This window comes from Carassius carassius, chromosome 22 (genome assembly GCF_963082965.1).
Source record: "Carassius carassius chromosome 22, fCarCar2.1, whole genome shotgun sequence".
Lineage (NCBI taxonomy): Eukaryota > Metazoa > Chordata > Actinopteri > Cypriniformes > Cyprinidae > Carassius > Carassius carassius.
Window position 1 is genome coordinate 21,563,115 of NC_081776.1, and position 17,859 is coordinate 21,580,973.

The 17,859-nt window shown below is 42.7% G+C and overlaps 2 protein-coding genes across 2 annotated transcripts; both read left to right on the forward strand.

Annotated features, from left to right (window-relative positions):
* Positions 1–5,781: 5,781 nt before the first annotated feature.
* LOC132098453 (zona pellucida sperm-binding protein 4-like) lies at positions 5,782–7,962 on the forward strand. The gene is made up of 8 exons (XM_059504564.1): positions 5,782–6,508; positions 6,585–6,772; positions 6,845–6,942; positions 7,014–7,171; positions 7,245–7,437; positions 7,508–7,655; positions 7,735–7,807; positions 7,886–7,962. Exons 1-8 carry the CDS (start codon positions 5,782–5,784, stop codon positions 7,960–7,962), a joined length of 1,662 nt encoding a protein of 553 aa, XP_059360547.1.
* A 5,654-nt stretch (positions 7,963–13,616) lies between these two features.
* On the forward strand, positions 13,617–15,849 carry LOC132098454 (zona pellucida sperm-binding protein 4-like). Its single transcript, XM_059504565.1, has 8 exons — positions 13,617–14,385; positions 14,459–14,646; positions 14,719–14,816; positions 14,888–15,045; positions 15,119–15,311; positions 15,382–15,529; positions 15,609–15,681; positions 15,760–15,849. Exons 1-8 carry the CDS (start codon positions 13,617–13,619, stop codon positions 15,834–15,836), a joined length of 1,704 nt encoding a protein of 567 aa, XP_059360548.1. The 3' UTR covers positions 15,837–15,849.
* Positions 15,850–17,859: the final 2,010 nt, after the last annotated feature.

The following is a 17,859-nucleotide window of genomic DNA, read 5'->3' on the forward strand; positions in this document are numbered from 1 at the left end:
CGCCACCTTCTGCTCCGGTGCGTGGAAGAGAGTTCTAAATTCTATATAACAACCCCGTCTCTTATAAACAGTGGCGCCCCCAGAAATTTTTAATAGGGGTGCCCAGATGAGGGCCACAGTAAATCTTTGGGTGGCACACTAAAATAAAGAAAAAAATTAAGGGTTTGCAATATTAACAAAAAATTATATTTCTGTGATTTTTAGCGATAACGATAAATAGACAATATTTTGCTGAGTGTGTTATTGTGCTGATACCTTATTTCTATTTGTGCTGACAGCTGAATCCGGAATTTTTTATTTTAACCTTTACGCCATTTTTTTTGTTTTTTCCTAAAAGTGTGCACCATCTTTTAGGTCAAATACTTGCATTTGGGCCGTTACCAAGCAAATGCAATCAGTATCAACAAAATTGATCTTTGCAATGCAGAGAAAACAGAAGCTGCATCTAAAGTGGCATTTAGATGTTTTACACACCGTTTAATGCAGCTCTGTGGGCCATGGAATACTTTAGCCTGCAGTTACAAATGAAAAAAAAAAAGTAAAAGGTACCATAGATGGGAAATTAAAATTGCGAGTAGTTGGCAGTGAGTAACTGTTAATAAGTGAGTCATTGTGGTTGAACCGAGTCATTTAAACAGTTGATTCATTCAGGAACGAAACTCTATCATGTAACTCAGAGACGCAAAACGGTGGCTCTGTTTGGAAGGATTTTTGATCTTAGAAATAGAGCTAAAACGTAAGTCTCTTCATATTAACTTCTTGTTTATTGAACTGTTGTATAAAATAAATATCACACTTGTAATTATGCTGACTTTTGGAGAAAAACGTAACTCTTCGTGTGAAACTATATAAATTATATAGATCTATACATTTTCTGTCCCATACCTTGAAAAATGTGATAATTCAAAATTTTCAGTGACAGAACGCACTATAAATGCGTATGCAAACTAGTCTAGAGCATCATGTGATGTATGCGCGCACTCTGTGTTTTGTTTGGACGTTGGAAGGTGATGGGGAAGGGCAGCTATCGGTGGCACCAATCTGCAATCTTTTTTGGTGCTACAGCTGGTGCAACATTTTTATTTTATTTTTTCACTTATTAAAAAACTGTGAATTTACATTCTGTATTAAATTATCAAAAGCCTTACTATAAAAATACAACAAAACATTTTCTTACAACCTTTGACAAAATTATTACAAAATGCATTATGAAGAAGAACTGCACCTGCTATGTAGCTGCATTAGAGCTAACGTTAGCATTAAGCTACATAAGACTATTTATGAAATTATTAGTACACTTTTATTCAAAACTCACTTTAAACCCTCACTGAGTGTTTGTAATAACCTCCTTTTGCGATCACATGTAGAATTTGGTCGTTTACGTAAAAATACACAAAAAAATGTTTAAAAAATATGTAAAAAAAAATGTAAAAATAGTGTTCCTGTAGCTCAATTGGTAGAGCGTTGCGCTATCAAATGCAATGTTGGGGGTTTGATTCTATTTATAGCCTTTTACGTCGCTGCACATTGTTATAAAAACGCCCCAAATCTCAAGAAAATCACATACCAACCATTAACTAACGTAATCGTGTGTTTATTATTTGGATATTTCATGGGTACAGAGGTTTCTCTGTGTTGTTGTGGTCAGATATCAACACGGAAGTATACAGGAAATGCATCATGGGTAGGACAGGGCAGGATATGATGCACCGTTATGATGGACATGGGCGAATCCGGTCTCTGTCAGCGCGCACAAGGAAGACTTTACACACAGAGACAGGGCTGGGAGCGGACCATTATAATCAGATCGCGTAAATCAGTGGAAAATGAATTGAAATTATGATTCTGTCTGAAGAAATATGAAGTAAACATCAGTAAATATACCTCTGTGTATATGCAACTTTTGACTATAAACCCTATTTGACACTTTTCAGTGAATCTATGAGAACACAAACCACTGCAGACGTGACTGAATATGAATGCTTGGTGAATTTCATCCACCAGTCCAAACATTAGTTCTCTTTGGGTGTCATTTCGGCAATGATTTCTCAAAATTATAACTGACCTGCTACTGCACAAAAAAACCCCTTACGTCAGTACAGGTTCTGCAAGTTTGGCTCCCCAAATACTAAATTGAACTTAAGAGATGCCTGCCATTTTCCTAACACAATGGAAAAACCTATAAATAACCCATCTGAAGGTGGAAAAATGTTGTGCCAGTGTTGATACTGGGAGTGCGCTTTTATTGTACATGGATTTAAAAGCATTAGAGATGTCAACAAGGAGCATTAGGAAACAGATTTAACTGAGCAAACCTATTTGGGGATGCAAGGAGAAAATTAAACTGCTCATTTGAAGTTACCAACACGAAGAAATCAAGTTCACTGCATAAGAGGCACGCAAAATCTGCAGTGCTTCTAGGAAGTGGACGTTCACGCAGAACTCCCAGAATTCCCTTTACAGCATCATGGGCAATGTATTCCACCTTTACAGTACTCATCAAAAGGGAGCTCACAGCAGGTCCCTTTAAAAGGGTTATTAACTTCCCTAACGTGAAAAGGGAGCCTTTCCTTCTGGCAAGAGAATAGGTACAGTAGGACTACCCGCTTCCTCGCTCAAATCAATTGGTTAAACTAGACAAGAAAAACCGAAGCAAGAATAAGTTTGCTCCCCCACATTTATTGAAGACCAGCCAAAGTCTTCTTGTGCTCTTGAACCACTACAGGACCGAGCGAGGCCTTCCCTTCCCACTGAAGGCCTAGAAAAAAAAAAGCAGACACCAGAGTTAAGTGCTTGAAGGGTCAAAAACCAAGCTTAAAAGCACCTTCCTACCTCCAAAAGGAGAAGCAGCAGTTCCACCATCAGGACCACATGTGGAGTCACAGCAACCACAAACCTGGTGGTTCCCATCAGCAGCAAGCCACCTGCAATACGAAAAAAATCAGACATGGCACCTTTAATGTATTCGTACGTGGCATGAACATACCCATTGGCAAAGGAACAGGATTTGTGGAGCGCGTCACTAGGTGCAGAAGCAAGAGTGGCCTTCAGAACACACGTTATGTAGATCTGCAAGAGACACCACGGGTAAGGGGTCACAAACCAAAGCAAATGGGAGAGGTCGTTCTCCCCAACACTCGGAATACATACAGAAGGACTGGATCCCCCCTGGAACATGAAGGCCTCCAGCTGGAACCGGATTTTGTCTTCCTGGGATCGAGGCATGAAGCGCGAGCTGGAAGCTGTGACCTTGGCATCCACAAGACATCTAAGGAGTGAAAAGTAGTTGTCGGGGACAAAGTGGTTACAAGGAGCAAACGCGAGAACAACTCAACTCTGCAGCATCTGGTGACATGAACACACCCATGATTCTCAATGAACAAATATCTCGGAAGGGCGTTCACATCAGGTACTTGGGTGGCCACACAGCTGTCCACAAACACACGCAGAGGGACGTGGTTGTATACCTTCACGGATGCCTCAACATTAATAACGTCACCCAGGAAGTAAGAGTTTGAAGGCCTCTCATAGGACCAGTCATCTGCAAGAGGGAAGAACTGCTTAGGCACAGCCTCGTTCAGAAGGCAGGAGGTCTAGAGAAACTGCACAAACCCATCATGAGCTTCAGGGAGAACAGCAAGACTTCTTCACCAGCCTCCGTTGAGGCATAAGGGACCCAAGTTGGCTTCAAGGCATTACCGCTGACATTTTGAAACCTGCCGTTCAAGTTACCAATTAAACGGGCTTCCGGTTCCACCACCGCAAGCAATGCCATGAGTCACAAAAGGTCACTTACCTTTGATAATGGCATTGAACACCAATAACTGCACCACCTGCACGGGTAATCGGAGTGCCAGCAAACGCCTCAGGAGTGTAGGTAAGGGCAAAGGTGTAGACAAGCTCATCCTTGGTCATCTATAGGAGACTGACGTTGTTACCAAGAGGATTCTCCCCAAACCCCAACCCATTCCAAAAGGCATCTTAGCAAGTCATGCCATAACACTTGGTTACCCGAGTAAGCAGTTATTAAGGGTTTCCCCCCCCACTATAAAAGAACCGTCCCATGGATGTTATAGATTCAGGGAGCCATCGATACCAAAACAAGGGCCCATTTTTAGTAGGGTTCAATAGATCTAGTAACACTTAACCGCTCTTACCATCAACACACTGTTGCAGTCCTGCAGTTCGTTCTCAAAGAAGAGCACCTTGGAGCCTGGGACCAAACCGACAACAGGACATCCTCCCAAAGTCAGACCAGATGGCTGGATCAGTTCACCATTGCTAAACAAGTCCTGCTGTACCTCCACATGAACCCGGTTCTCACCGCATTGAATAGCTACACTACTGGGAGTCACAGGTTGCCTCAAATGGAAGTCCACCGCCATCTCACTCGGCACTTCTGGAACAATGGGAAACCTCCAGTCCAAAGGCTTCACTGGACCCTGCAACACCTGCTTCTCCTGAAGACCAAGAGGCTCTTGTGCAAATCCTCTGTAGTCAAGACTCTGAGACGGAGAAGCCTTCTGCAAAGTGTCTCCGAGCACTTGAGAAGAAACAGGCACTCTGGAAGCTGGATATGATTGATGCTTCTTGCTTTTTGGACTTTGACTGGATCTCAAACTTCCAAAAGCATTCTTCAGATCAAACACCACAAGCACAACCAGCACTAACACATATTGCAAAAGACCCATCCTGACAAACGTTAACACAATACCCACCAGTCCTCGTCTTTGCCATTAAGTACAGCTTTGAATTTAAGCGGCTCCTCCCCTTTCAGCTTGACTGATTACCTTTGATTCTCCTCTGGACCTGTAATTAACAAATGAGAACGTTCTGGAATGTCACTAGCCAATGGAAGGCTTGATAAGGATCTGAGATTTTCATCTACACTTATTTACAATTTTTCAGTTAAAGTTTGACAGTGTGTCTATGATAGACAATGAATGTCATTAAAAAAGCCCCTGATATGACTCAAATAATAGAGAATATTCATAAAAATCTCTCTTTTTTTTAAAAGAGTTTTTAGTTTATCATTGGAAAAGAATTGGAAAAATGTAGAATTACATCACTTGCTCCCCAATGAATGGGTGGCATCAGAACGAAAGTACAAAGAGCTGATATAAATATAAAAATAATCCACAAGTAATTCACATCAATTACTTTCTTTTGGAGGGAAAGGCTGTGTGTTTCTAAGAAACAAATCCATCGTTAAGAAATTCAAACTATTCTTTCCGGCCAAAATATGAGTTCATAATCCCAGTTAAAGGTGCCATAGAATGCGTTGATACAATATTTTAAATGATATCTACATAAAAGGTACGTGGCTTGGGTATGGGCAAAAATTCTCCAGAACGGTTTTACATGTCCATTTACAACCCTGGGATTTGTCCCTAGAATTATTTGGAAGGGTCATGAACAATAATGTCGAGCTCTGCTCTGATTGGCGGTTTCACAGCTCGGATCTCTTCTTTCCAGCGTGAAAGATGGAGAGATTAGGCTTCCAACCTGATATGTTTGAGCCTGTATCAGACGAAGATAAAGATTTGGAAAGAATGTTTAGCGTCCGCGTGAACAAGGCTTGAGAGAGTTGTCAGTGAAGATGTGGACGCAGCCTCTGTGTTGCTTTTAAAGCGTTCTTTCAATAAGAATTGAATCTTGAGATCCAATGAGAATCACCCAGTAGTTAATGAAGAGGGAGGGACTATCGTTAATTAGCTGAAATCTGTAGAATACAAAAAGACCAAAGGGCAATATCTCCACTTGGTGTTTAGCTGTTGAACAATGGCTGGAAGTTGGTGTTTGGTTCAGATTTCGTTGGTCTGTGCGTTCTGTCATGCTGTTCCACAGTGGAGTAAGTCGCTTCAGGATGTTCAAGCTCTGATGATGCAGCAAACTGACCAGCAGTTTCAGCTCCAGAAGCCAGTTCAACAGCTAACTAACCAACAGTTTCCGCTTCGGAAGCCAGTTCAACAGCTAACTAAGCTGCAGTTTCCGCTTCAGAAGCCTGTTCAACAGCTAACTAACCAGCAGTTTCCACTTCAGAAACCAGTTCAACAGCTACCTACACCGCAGTTTCCACTTCAGAAGCCAGTTCAACAGCTAGCTACACCGCAGTTTCCACTTCAGAAGCCAGTTCAACAGCTACCTACCCCGCAATTTCCACTTCAGAAGCCTGTTCAACAGTTAACTAAGCCGCAGTTTCCGCTTCAGAAGCCTGTTCAACAGCTAACTAACCAGCAGTTTCCGCTTCAGAAGCCAGTTCAACAGCTACCTACCCCGCAATTTCCACTTCAGAAGCCAGTTCAACAGATAACTAAGCCGCAGTTTCCGATTCAGAAGCCAGTTAAACAGCAGTTTCAGAAGCCAGTAGTGCAGGCAGAGCCCCTTGATAAATGTGCTGTAGCTGATTCTGAGCAGATCCAATGTGGTCTACCTGGGATCAGTGGTGCTGAGTGTGAAGCTATCAACTGCTGCTTTAACGGACAGCAGTGTTTCTATGGAAGGGCGGGTAAGTGTTCTCAATCTTATTCCGTTCGTGTCAAACTGATTCTCTGAATTTAACCTGCTCTTGTACCTTGTTCTAGTGACTGTCCAGTGTATTAGAGATGGTCAGTTTGTGGTAGTGGTGTCTAGAGACGTTACTCTGCCTCGACTGAGTCTGGATACGGTTCATCTACTGGGTGGAAATGACCCACCTTGTGCTCCTGTGGGGTCTACACCTTCCTTTGCTATATACCAGTTCCCTGTGACCGCATGTGGCACGAGCGTGATGGTGAGCAGCAGCTACTGGTTTTATTCTGCATTGCTTATGATGGACTGGATGCTGACACGTTCCTATTCACAGGAGGACAGCGGATATGTGGTGTATGAAAACCGAATGACCTCCTCGTATGAAGTGGGGATTGGACCATATGGTTCCATCACAAGGGACAGTCATTTTGAGTAGGTGATCCATGTCTTGGTGTGACCATTAATCCCTGATAAATGCTACAAGCTCGCTGTGTGTCGTCCAGGTTTCTCTTCCAGTGTAGATATTCGGGAACTTCCGTGGAAGCTCTGGTTGTGGAGGTCAACTCTGTTCCTCCACCTCCACCAGTAGCTGCTCCTGGACCTCTCAGGGTGGAGCTCAGACTGGCCAATGGCCAATGTGTCACCAAAGGCTGTGCTGAAGGTAAGGTCTTGTCCTGTGTCTGCCTAAAGCCTTTCAAACTGGAGTCTGGTTAAACCCCAGTGTTGTTCCTCAGGGGATGAGGCCTACACGTCCTATTACAGTGACGCTGATTATCCCATCACAAAAGTCCTGCGAGAGCCTGTGTATGTTGAGGTGCACATTATGGAGAGGACCGACCCCAACATTGTCCTGACGCTGGGACGTTGTTGGACGACTTCAACCCCCAGTCCACTCAGTCTCCCCCAGTGGGACCTTCTGATCGACGGGTGAGTGTACAGCCAATCTTTATCCAGTTGGTCTGCTGGGAGACCCTTTCTAACTTTCTCTTGTTTTCAGATGCCCTTACCAGGACGACCGCTATCTGACCACACTGGTTCCAGTGACTGGATCGTCTGGTCTTCAGTTCCCAACCCACTACAAGCGCTTTGTTGTGAAGATGTTCACATTTGTAGATCCAGCCTCACTGGCTGCTCTGAAGGAAACCGTATGCCCCCCTTTACTTGAACATCTGTATATTTACTACTTGTGGATTCTATGACTTGAGCCTCTTTCTTCCCTGTCAGATCTTCATCCACTGCAGTACAGAGGTGTGCCATCCATCATCTGGCTCTTGTGAGCAAAGCTGCACTAGGAAACGTGAGTTCTTGCTTTCTCTTGACAAGAGGAACGGAGCATTTTAGAAGTGCATTCTCACTTCGAACATTTCTCTTTCAGGAAGAGACACTTGTATCAAGGCTGTCTCTGGGGAGCAGACTGTGGTTTCTAGTGGAGAAGTTACTCTGGTCATGTAAATCTAGTGTTTTTTTTTTTTTTTAATAAACTTTGCAGAACCCTTAGGTGTCTTTGTCTATTGGCATTGTTTTGGTTCAGCAGAATGTGGGATTACATGCCTCTTCCCAGTGTTTTCCCCTCTCACTATTAAACCAAGGTTCCACAACCTTTTGTAAGGTTGTGCATTCCTTAATCCTTCCTCCAGTTGCTAACCTGGGGCCGCACAAGGCTCCCCTTATTCTTTTAATTTGTCTTCCAAACAGTAGTTTGGTTCCCGACATTCACAATATAGAAAGTAGTTATGTGGATTACTTGCGGCTTTTGTTTTAAATACAACTCAAATCGCTGAGCTCAAGTTTTAAGTGGAAATCAGTTCTCGACTGTCTTGAAGCAAACACGAAACGGTGTCAATTGTCTGCAACTCAAAGTAGTGATATTAAAGGAATACTTCACCCCAAAATTGTGTCACTAATCCCTTACCCCCGTGTTGTTCCAAACCTGTAAAAACTTCATTCGTCTTCGTAACACAATTTAACCCCTTACTTGTCACCCCCCATTTTCAGCATGGAGACACAAATGACATACCCAAAATTAAAAGGTTGCTGCTTAGGAGTCTTTCTTACTAGATACATAATGTTCCCAAAGCTGACACTTCAAAGTTTACTGTTCATGAATCAGAATTACTCAGACTGTTATAATAGAGATAAGCTCAAACATGTCAATAAAAATATTTAAAACATACTGAAGTGTACTAAATGATGTAGGATATGATTTTAGATACATGATGAAGCTAAAGCCACAAGTCTACTAATACTTCACTTTGATATTTCAGAATCTGATCTCACAAAGTGTGAATTTTATTAAACCTTTTCTAAGACCATGTCATGTGTATTTTTAGAGAAGGCTCATAAAAGGCTAATAAAATTGATTTGACTCCTGGAATGCGATTATCTCTTGTTTGATTCTATTGTTCTTGCGAAACAAGCCTTTCACACATCGGCCAGGTATGACACAATAATGATAAATGAGGATTTTCTTTTTTTTATTCCGCTACTATTAGCCTTTGTTTTGGGTATTTCAAGGTTTACCAAGCCACATCGCTTCATTTCCAGTATACATTTACCCCACTATTATCAAAAGCCTTACTATAAAAATACAAAACATTTTCTTACAACCTTTGACAATACTACAAAATGCATTATGAAGAAGATCTGCACCTGCTATGTAGCTGCATTAGAGCTAACGTTAGCATCAAGCTACATGAGACTATTTATGAAATTATTAGTACACTTTTACTCAAAACTCACTTTAAACCCTGACTGAGTGTTTGTAATAACCTCCTTTTGGTCGTTTACGGTTGTAAAAATATGCTATTTATAGCCTTTTACGTCGCTGCACAAGTTAGCATTTCAGATGTACATTTTTAATATTGTTATAAAAACGCCCCAAATCTCAAGAAAATCACATACCAACTATTAACTAACGTAATCGTGTGTTTATTATTTGGATATTTCATGGGTACAGAGGTTTCTCTGTGTTGTTGTGGTCAGATATCAACACGGAAGTGTACAGGAAATGCATCATGGGCAGGACAGGGCGGGATATGATGCACAAGACACGGGCGAATCCGGTCTCTGTCAGCGCGCACACGGAAGACTATACACACAGAGACAGGGCTGGGAGCGGATCATTATCATCAGATCGCGTAAATCAGTGGAAAATGAATAGATATTATGATTCTGTCTGAAGAAATATGAAGTAAACATCAGTAAATATATCTCTGTGTATATGCAACTTTTGACTATAAACCCTATTTGACACTTTTCAGTGAATCTATGAGAACACAAACCACTGCAGACGTGACTGAATATGAATGCTTGGTGAATTTCATCCACCAGTCCAAACATTAGTTCTCTTTGGGTGTCATTTCGGCAATGATTTCTCAGAATTATAACTGACCTGCTACTGCACAAAAAAACCCTTACGTCAGTACAGGTTCTGCAAGTTTGGCTCCCCAAATACTAAATTGAACTTAAGAGATGCCTGCCATTTTCCTAACACAATGGAAAAACCTATAAATAACCCATCTGAAGGTGGAAAATGTTGTGCCAGTGTTGATACTGGGAGTGCGCTTTTATTGTACATGGATTTAAAAGCATTAGAGATGTCAACAAGGAGCATTAGGAAACAGATTTAACTGAGCAAACCTATTTGGGGATGCAAGGAGAAAATTAAACTGCTCATTTGAAGTTACCAACACGAAGAAATCAAGTTCACTGCATAAGAGGCACGCAAAATCTGCAGTGCTTCTAGGAAGTGGACGTTCACGCAGAACTCCCAGAATTCCCTTTACAGCATCATGGGCAATGTATTCCACCTTTACAGTACTCATCAAAAGGGAGCTCACAGCAGGTCCCTTTAAAAGGGTTATTAACTTCCCTAACGTGAAAAGGGAGCCTTTCCTTCTGGCAAGAGAATAGGTACAGTAGGACTACCCGCTTCCTCGCTCAAATCAATTGGTTAAACTAGACAAGAAAAACCGAAGCAAGAATAAGTTTGCTCCCCCACATTTATTGAAGACCAGCCAAAGTCTTCTTGTGCTCTTGAACCACTACAGGACCGAGCGAGGCCTTCCCTTCCCACTGAAGGCCTAGAAAAAAAAAAAGCAGACACCAGAGTTAAGTGCTTGAAGGGTCAAAAACCAAGCTTAAAAGCACCTTCCTACCTCCAAAAGGAGAAGCAGCAGTTCCACCATCAGGACCACATGTGGAGTCACAGCAACCACAAACCTGGTGGTTCCCATCAGCAGCAAGCCACCTGCAATACGAAAAAAATCAGACATGGCACCTTTAATGTATTCGTACGTGGCATGAACATACCCATTGGCAAAGGAACAGGATTTGTGGAGCGCGTCACTAGGTGCAGAAGCAAGAGTGGCCTTCAGAACACACGTTATGTAGATCTGCAAGAGACACCACGGGTAAGGGGTCACAAACCAAAGCAAATGGGAGAGGTCGTTCTCCCCAACACTCGGAATACATACAGAAGGACTGGATCCCCCCTGGAACATGAAGGCCTCCAGCTGGAACCGGATTTTGTCTTCCTGGGATCGAGGCATGAAGCGCGAGCTGGAAGCTGTGACCTTGGCATCCACAAGACATCTAAGGAGTGAAAAGTAGTTGTCGGGGACAAAGTGGTTACAAGGAGCAAACGCGAGAACAACTCAACTCTGCAGCATCTGGTGACATGAACACACCCATGATTCTCAATGAACAAATATCTCGGAAGGGCGTTCACATCAGGTACTTGGGTGGCCACACAGCTGTCCACAAACACACGCAGAGGGACGTGGTTGTATACCTTCACGGATGCCTCAACATTAATAACGTCACCCAGGAAGTAAGAGTTTGAAGGCCTCTCATAGGACCAGTCATCTGCAAGAGGGAAGAACTGCTTAGGCACAGCCTCGTTCAGAAGGCAGGAGGTCTAGAGAAACTGCACAAACCCATCATGAGCTTCAGGGAGAACAGCAAGACTTCTTCACCAGCCTCCGTTGAGGCATAAGGGACCCAAGTTGGCTTCAAGGCATTACCGCTGACATTTTGAAACCTGCCGTTCAAGTTACCAATTAAACGGGCTTCCGGTTCCACCACCGCAAGCAATGCCATGAGTCACAAAAGGTCACTTACCTTTGATAATGGCATTGAACACCAATAACTGCACCACCTGCACGGGTAATCGGAGTGCCAGCAAACGCCTCAGGAGTGTAGGTAAGGGCAAAGGTGTAGACAAGCTCATCCTTGGTCATCTATAGGAGACTGACGTTGTTACCAAGAGGATTCTCCCCAAACCCCAACCCATTCCAAAAGGCATCTTAGCAAGTCATGCCATAACACTTGGTTACCCGAGTAAGCAGTTATTAAGGGTTTTTCCCCCCACTATAAAAGAACCGTCCCATGGATGTTATAGATTCAGGGAGCCATCGATACCAAAACAAGGGCCCATTTTTAGTAGGGTTCAATAGATCTAGTAACACTTAACCGCTCTTACCATCAACACACTGTTGCAGTCCTGCAGTTCGTTCTCAAAGAAGAGCACCTTGGAGCCTGGGACCAAACCGACAACAGGACATCCTCCCAAAGTCAGACCAGATGGCTGGATCAGTTCACCATTGCTAAACAAGTCCTGCTGTACCTCCACATGAACCCGGTTCTCACCGCATTGAATAGCTACACTACTGGGAGTCACAGGTTGCCTCAAATGGAAGTCCACCGCCATCTCACTCGGCACTTCTGGAACAATGGGAAACCTCCAGTCCAAAGGCTTCACTGGACCCTGCAACACCTGCTTCTCCTGAAGACCAAGAGGCTCTTGTGCAAATCCTCTGTAGTCAAGACTCTGAGACGGAGAAGCCTTCTGCAAAGTGTCTCCGAGCACTTGAGAAGAAACAGGCACTCTGGAAGCTGGATATGATTGATGCTTCTTGCTTTTTGGACTTTGACTGGATCTCAAACTTCCAAAAGCATTCTTCAGATCAAACACCACAAGCACAACCAGCACTAACACATATTGCAAAAGACCCATCCTGACAAACGTTAACACAATACCCACCAGTCCTCGTCTTTGCCATTAAGTACAGCTTTGAATTTAAGCGGCTCCTCCCCTTTCAGCTTGACTGATTACCTTTGATTCTCCTCTGGACCTGTAATTAACAAATGAGAACGTTCTGGAATGTCACTAGCCAATGGAAGGCTTGATAAGGATCTGAGATTTTCATCTACACTTATTTACAATTTTTCAGTTAAAGTTTGACAGTGTGTCTATGATAGACAATGAATGTCATTAAAAAAGCCCCTGATATGACTCAAATAATAGAGAATATTCATAAAAATCTCTCTTTTTTTTAAAAGAGTTTTTAGTTTATCATTGGAAAAGAATTGGAAAAATGTAGAATTACATCACTTGCTCCCCAATGAATGGGTGGCATCAGAACGAAAGTACAAAGAGCTGATATAAATATAAAAATAATCCACAAGTAATTCACATCAATTACTGTCTTTTGGAGGGAAAGGCTGTGTGTTTCTAAGAAACAAATCCATCGTTAAGAAATTCAAACTATTCTTTCCGGCCAAAATAGGAGTTCATAATCCCAGTTAAAGGTGCCATAGAATGCGTTGATACAATATTTTAAATGATATCTACATAAAAGGTACGTGGCTTGGGTATGGGCAAAAATTCTCCAGAACGGTTTTACATGTCCATTTACAACCCTGGGATTTGTCCCTAGAATTATTTGGAAGGGTCATGAACAATAATGTCGAGCTCTGCTCTGATTGGCGGTTTCACAGCTCGGATCTCTTCTTTCCAGCGTGAAAGATGGAGAGATTAGGCTTCCAACCTGATATGTTTGAGCCTGTATCAGACGAAGATAAAGATTTGGAAAGAATGTTTAGCGTCCGCGTGAACAAGGCTTGAGAGAGTTGTCAGTGAAGATGTGGACGCAGCCTCTGTGTTGCTTTTAAAGCGTTCTTTCAATAAGAATTGAATCTTGAGATCCAATGAGAATCACCCAGTAGTTAATGAAGAGGGAGGGACTATCGTTAATTAGCTGAAATCTGTAGAATACAAAAAGACCAAAGGGCAATATCTACACTTGGTGTTTAGCTGTTGAACAATGGCTGGAAGTTGGTGTTTGGTTCAGATTTCGTTGGTCTGTGCGTTCTGTCATGCTGTTCCACAGTGGAGTAAGTCGCTTCAGGATGTTCAAGCTCTGATGATGCAGCAAACTGACCAGCAGTTTCAGCTCCAGAAGCCAGTTCAACAGCTAACTAACCAACAGTTTCCGCTTCGGAAGCCAGTTCAACAGCTAACTAAGCCGCAGTTTCCGCTTCAGAAGCCTGTTCAACAGCTAACTAACCAGCAGTTTCCACTTCAGAAACCAGTTCAACAGCTACCTACACCGCAGTTTCCACTTCAGAAGCCAGTTCAACAGCTACCTACACCGCAGTTTCCACTTCAGAAGCCAGTTCAACAGCTACCTACACCGCAGTTTCCACTTCAGAAGCCAGTTCAACAGCTACCTACCCCGCAATTTCCACTTCAGAAGCCTGTTCAACAGTTAACTAAGCCGCAGTTTCCGCTTCAGAAGCCTGTTCAACAGCTAACTAACCAGCAATTTCCGCTTCAGAAGCCAGTTCAACAGCTACCTACCCCGCAATTTCCACTTCAGAAGCCAGTTCAACAGATAACTAAGCCGCAGTTTCCGATTCAGAAGCCAGTTAAACAGCAGTTTCAGAAGCCAGTAGTGCAGGCAGAGCCCCTTGATAAATGTGCTGTAGCTGATTCTGAGCAGATCCAATGTGGTCTACCTGGGATCAGTGGTGCTGAGTGTGAAGCTATCAACTGCTGCTTTAACGGACAGCAGTGTTTCTATGGAAGGGCGGGTAAGTGTTCTCAATCTTTCGTTCGTGTCAAACTGATTCTCTGAATTTAACCTGCTCTTGTACCTTGTTCTAGTGACTGTCCAGTGTATTAGAGATGGTCAGTTTGTGGTAGTGGTGTCTAGAGACGTTACTCTGCCTCGACTGAGTCTGGATACGGTTCATCTACTGGGTGGAAATGACCCACCTTGTGCTCCTGTGGGGTCTACACCTTCCTTTGCTATATACCAGTTCCCTGTGACCGCATGTGGCACGAGCGTGATGGTGAGCAGCAGCTACTGGTTTTATTCTGCATTGCTTATGATGGACTGGATGCTGACACGTTCCTATTCACAGGAGGACAGCGGATATGTGGTGTATGAAAACCGAATGACCTCCTCGTATGAAGTGGGGATTGGACCATATGGTTCCATCACAAGGGACAGTCATTTTGAGTAGGTGATCCATGTCTTGGTGTGACCATTAATCCCTGATAAATGCTACAAGCTCGCTGTGTGTCGTCCAGGTTTCTCTTCCAGTGTAGATATTCGGGAACTTCCGTGGAAGCTCTGGTTGTGGAGGTCAACTCTGTTCCTCCACCTCCACCAGTAGCTGCTCCTGGACCTCTCAGGGTGGAGCTCAGACTGGCCAATGGCCAATGTGTCACCAAAGGCTGTGCTGAAGGTAAGGTCTTGTCCTGTGTCTGCCTAAAGCCTTTCAAACTGGAGTCTGGTTAAACCCCAGTGTTGTTCCTCAGGGGATGAGGCCTACACGTCCTATTACAGTGACGCTGATTATCCCATCACAAAAGTCCTGCGAGAGCCTGTGTATGTTGAGGTGCACATTATGGAGAGGACCGACCCCAACATTGTCCTGACGCTGGGACGTTGTTGGACGACTTCAACCCCCAGTCCACTCAGTCTCCCCCAGTGGGACCTTCTGATCGACGGGTGAGTGTACAGCCAATCTTTATCCAGTTGGTCTGCTGGGAGACCCTTTCTAACTTTCTCTTGTTTTCAGATGCCCTTACCAGGACGACCGCTATCTGACCACACTGGTTCCAGTGACTGGATCGTCTGGTCTTCAGTTCCCAACCCACTACAAGCGCTTTGTTGTGAAGATGTTCACATTTGTAGATCCAGCCTCACTGGCTGCTCTGAAGGAAACCGTATGCCCCCCTTTACTTGAACATCTGTATATTTACTACTTGTGGATTCTATGACTTGAGCCTCTTTCTTCCCTGTCAGATCTTCATCCACTGCAGTACAGAGGTGTGCCATCCATCATCTGGCTCTTGTGAGCAAAGCTGCACTAGGAAACGTGAGTTCTTGCTTTCTCTTGACAAGAGGAACGGAGCATTTTAGAAGTGCATTCTCACTTCGAACATTTCTCTTTCAGGAAGAGACACTCGTATCAAGGCTGTCTCTGGGGAGCAGACTGTGGTTTCTAGTGGAGAAGTTACTCTGGTCATGTAAATCTAGTGTTTTTTTTTTTTAATAAACTTTGCAGAACCCTTAGGTGTCTTTGTCTATTGGCATTGTTTTGGTTCAGCAGAATGTGGGATTACATGCCTCTTCCCAGTGTTTTCCCCTCTCACTATTAAACCAAGGTTCCACAACCTTTTGTAAGGTTGTGCATTCCTTAATCCTTCCTCCAGTTGCTAACCTGGGGCCGCACAAGGCTCCCCTTATTCTTTTAATTTGTCTTCCAAACAGTAGTTTGGTTCCCGACATTCACAATATAGAAAGTAGTTATGTGGATTACTTGCGGCTTTTGTTTTAAATACAACTCAAATCGCTGAGCTCAAGTTTTAAGTGGAAATCAGTTCTCGACTGTCTTGAAGCAAACACGAAACGGTGTCAATTGTCTGCAACTCAAAGTAGTGATATTAAAGGAATACTTCACCCCAAAATTGTGTCACTAATCCCTTACCCCCGTGTTGTTCCAAACCTGTAAAAACTTCATTCGTCTTCGTAACACAATTTAATCCCTTACTTGTCACCCCCCATTTTCAGCATGGAGACACAAATGACATACCCAAAATTAAAAGGTTGCTGCTTAGGAGTCTTTCTTACTAGATACATAATGTTCCCAAAGCTGACACTTCAAAGTTTACTGTTCATGAATCAGAATTACTCAGACTGTTATAATAGAGATAAGCTCAAACATGTCAATAAAAATATTTAAAACATACTGAAGTGTACTAAATGATGTAGGATATGATTTTAGATACATGATGAAGCTAAAGCCACAAGTCTACTAATACTTCACTTTGATATTTCAGAATCTGATCTCACAAAGTGTGAATTTTATTAAACCTTTTCTAAGACCATGTCATGTGTATTTTTAGAGAAGGCTCATAAAAGGCTAATAAAATTGATTTGACTCCTGGAATGCGATTATCTCTTGTTTGATTCTATTGTTCTTGCGAAACAAGCCTTTCACACATCGGCCAGGTATGACACAATAATGATAAATGAGGATTTTCTTTTTTTTATTCCGCTACTATTAGCCTTTGTTTTGGGTATTTCAAGGTTTACCAAGCCACATCGCTTCATTTCCAGTATACATTTACCCCACTATTATCAAAAGCCTTACTATAAAAATACAAAACATTTTCTTACAACCTTTGACAATACTACAAAATGCATTATGAAGAAGATCTGCACCTGCTATGTAGCTGCATTAGAGCTAACGTTAGCATCAAGCTACATGAGACTATTTATGAAATTATTAGTACACTTTTACTCAAAACTCACTTTAAACCCTGACTGAGTGTAATAACCTCCTTTTGGTCATTTACGGTTGTAAATATATGCTATTTATAGCCTTTTACGTCGCTGCACAAGTTAGCATTTCAGATGTACATTTTTAATATTGTTATAAAAACGCCCCAAATCTCAAGAAAATCACATACCAACTATTAACTAACGTAATCGTGTGTTTATTATTTGGATATTTCATGGGTACAGAGGTTTCTCTGTGTTGTTGTGGTCAGATATCAACACGGAAGTGTACAGGAAATGCATCATGGGCAGGACAGGGCGGGATATGATGCACAAGACACGGGCGAATCCGGTCTCTGTCAGCGCGCACACGGAAGACTATACACACAGAGACAGGGCTGGGAGCGGATCATTATCATCAGATCGCGTAAATCAGTGGAAAATGAATAGATATTATGATTCTGTCTGAAGAAATATGAAGTAAACATCAGTAAATATATCTCTGTGTATATGCAACTTTTGACTATAAACCCTATTTGACACTTTTCAGTGAATCTATGAGAACACAAACCACTGCAGACGTGACTGAATATGAATGCTTGGTGAATTTCATCCACCAGTCCAAACATTAGTTCTCTTTGGGTGTCATTTCGGCAATGATTTCTCAGAATTATAACTGACCTGCTACTGCACAAAAAACCCCTTACGTCAGTACAGGTTCTGCAAGTTTGGCTCCCCAAATACTAAATTGAACTTAAGAGATGCCTGCCAT

What these genes read in the sequence shown, in the direction of transcription:
- LOC132098454 (XM_059504565.1), top strand. Translation starts at nt 13,617, where the DNA reads ATGGCTGGAAGTTGGTGTTTGGTTCAGATTTCGTTGGTCTGTGCGTTC. An exon ending in ACAAGGGACAGTCATTTTGA is followed by an intron (nt 14,817 to 14,887) that starts GTAGGTGATCCA and finishes TGTGTCGTCCAG; the next exon opens with GTTTCTCTTCCAGTGTAGAT. An exon ending in CACCAAAGGCTGTGCTGAAG is followed by an intron (nt 15,046 to 15,118) that starts GTAAGGTCTTGT and finishes GTTGTTCCTCAG; the next exon opens with GGGATGAGGCCTACACGTCC.
- LOC132098453 (XM_059504564.1), top strand. Translation starts at nt 5,782, where the DNA reads ATGGCTGGAAGTTGGTGTTTGGTTCAGATTTCGTTGGTCTGTGCGTTC. An exon ending in CACCAAAGGCTGTGCTGAAG is followed by an intron (nt 7,172 to 7,244) that starts GTAAGGTCTTGT and finishes GTTGTTCCTCAG; the next exon opens with GGGATGAGGCCTACACGTCC. An exon ending in GCAAAGCTGCACTAGGAAAC is followed by an intron (nt 7,808 to 7,885) that starts GTGAGTTCTTGC and finishes TTTCTCTTTCAG; the next exon opens with GAAGAGACACTTGTATCAAG.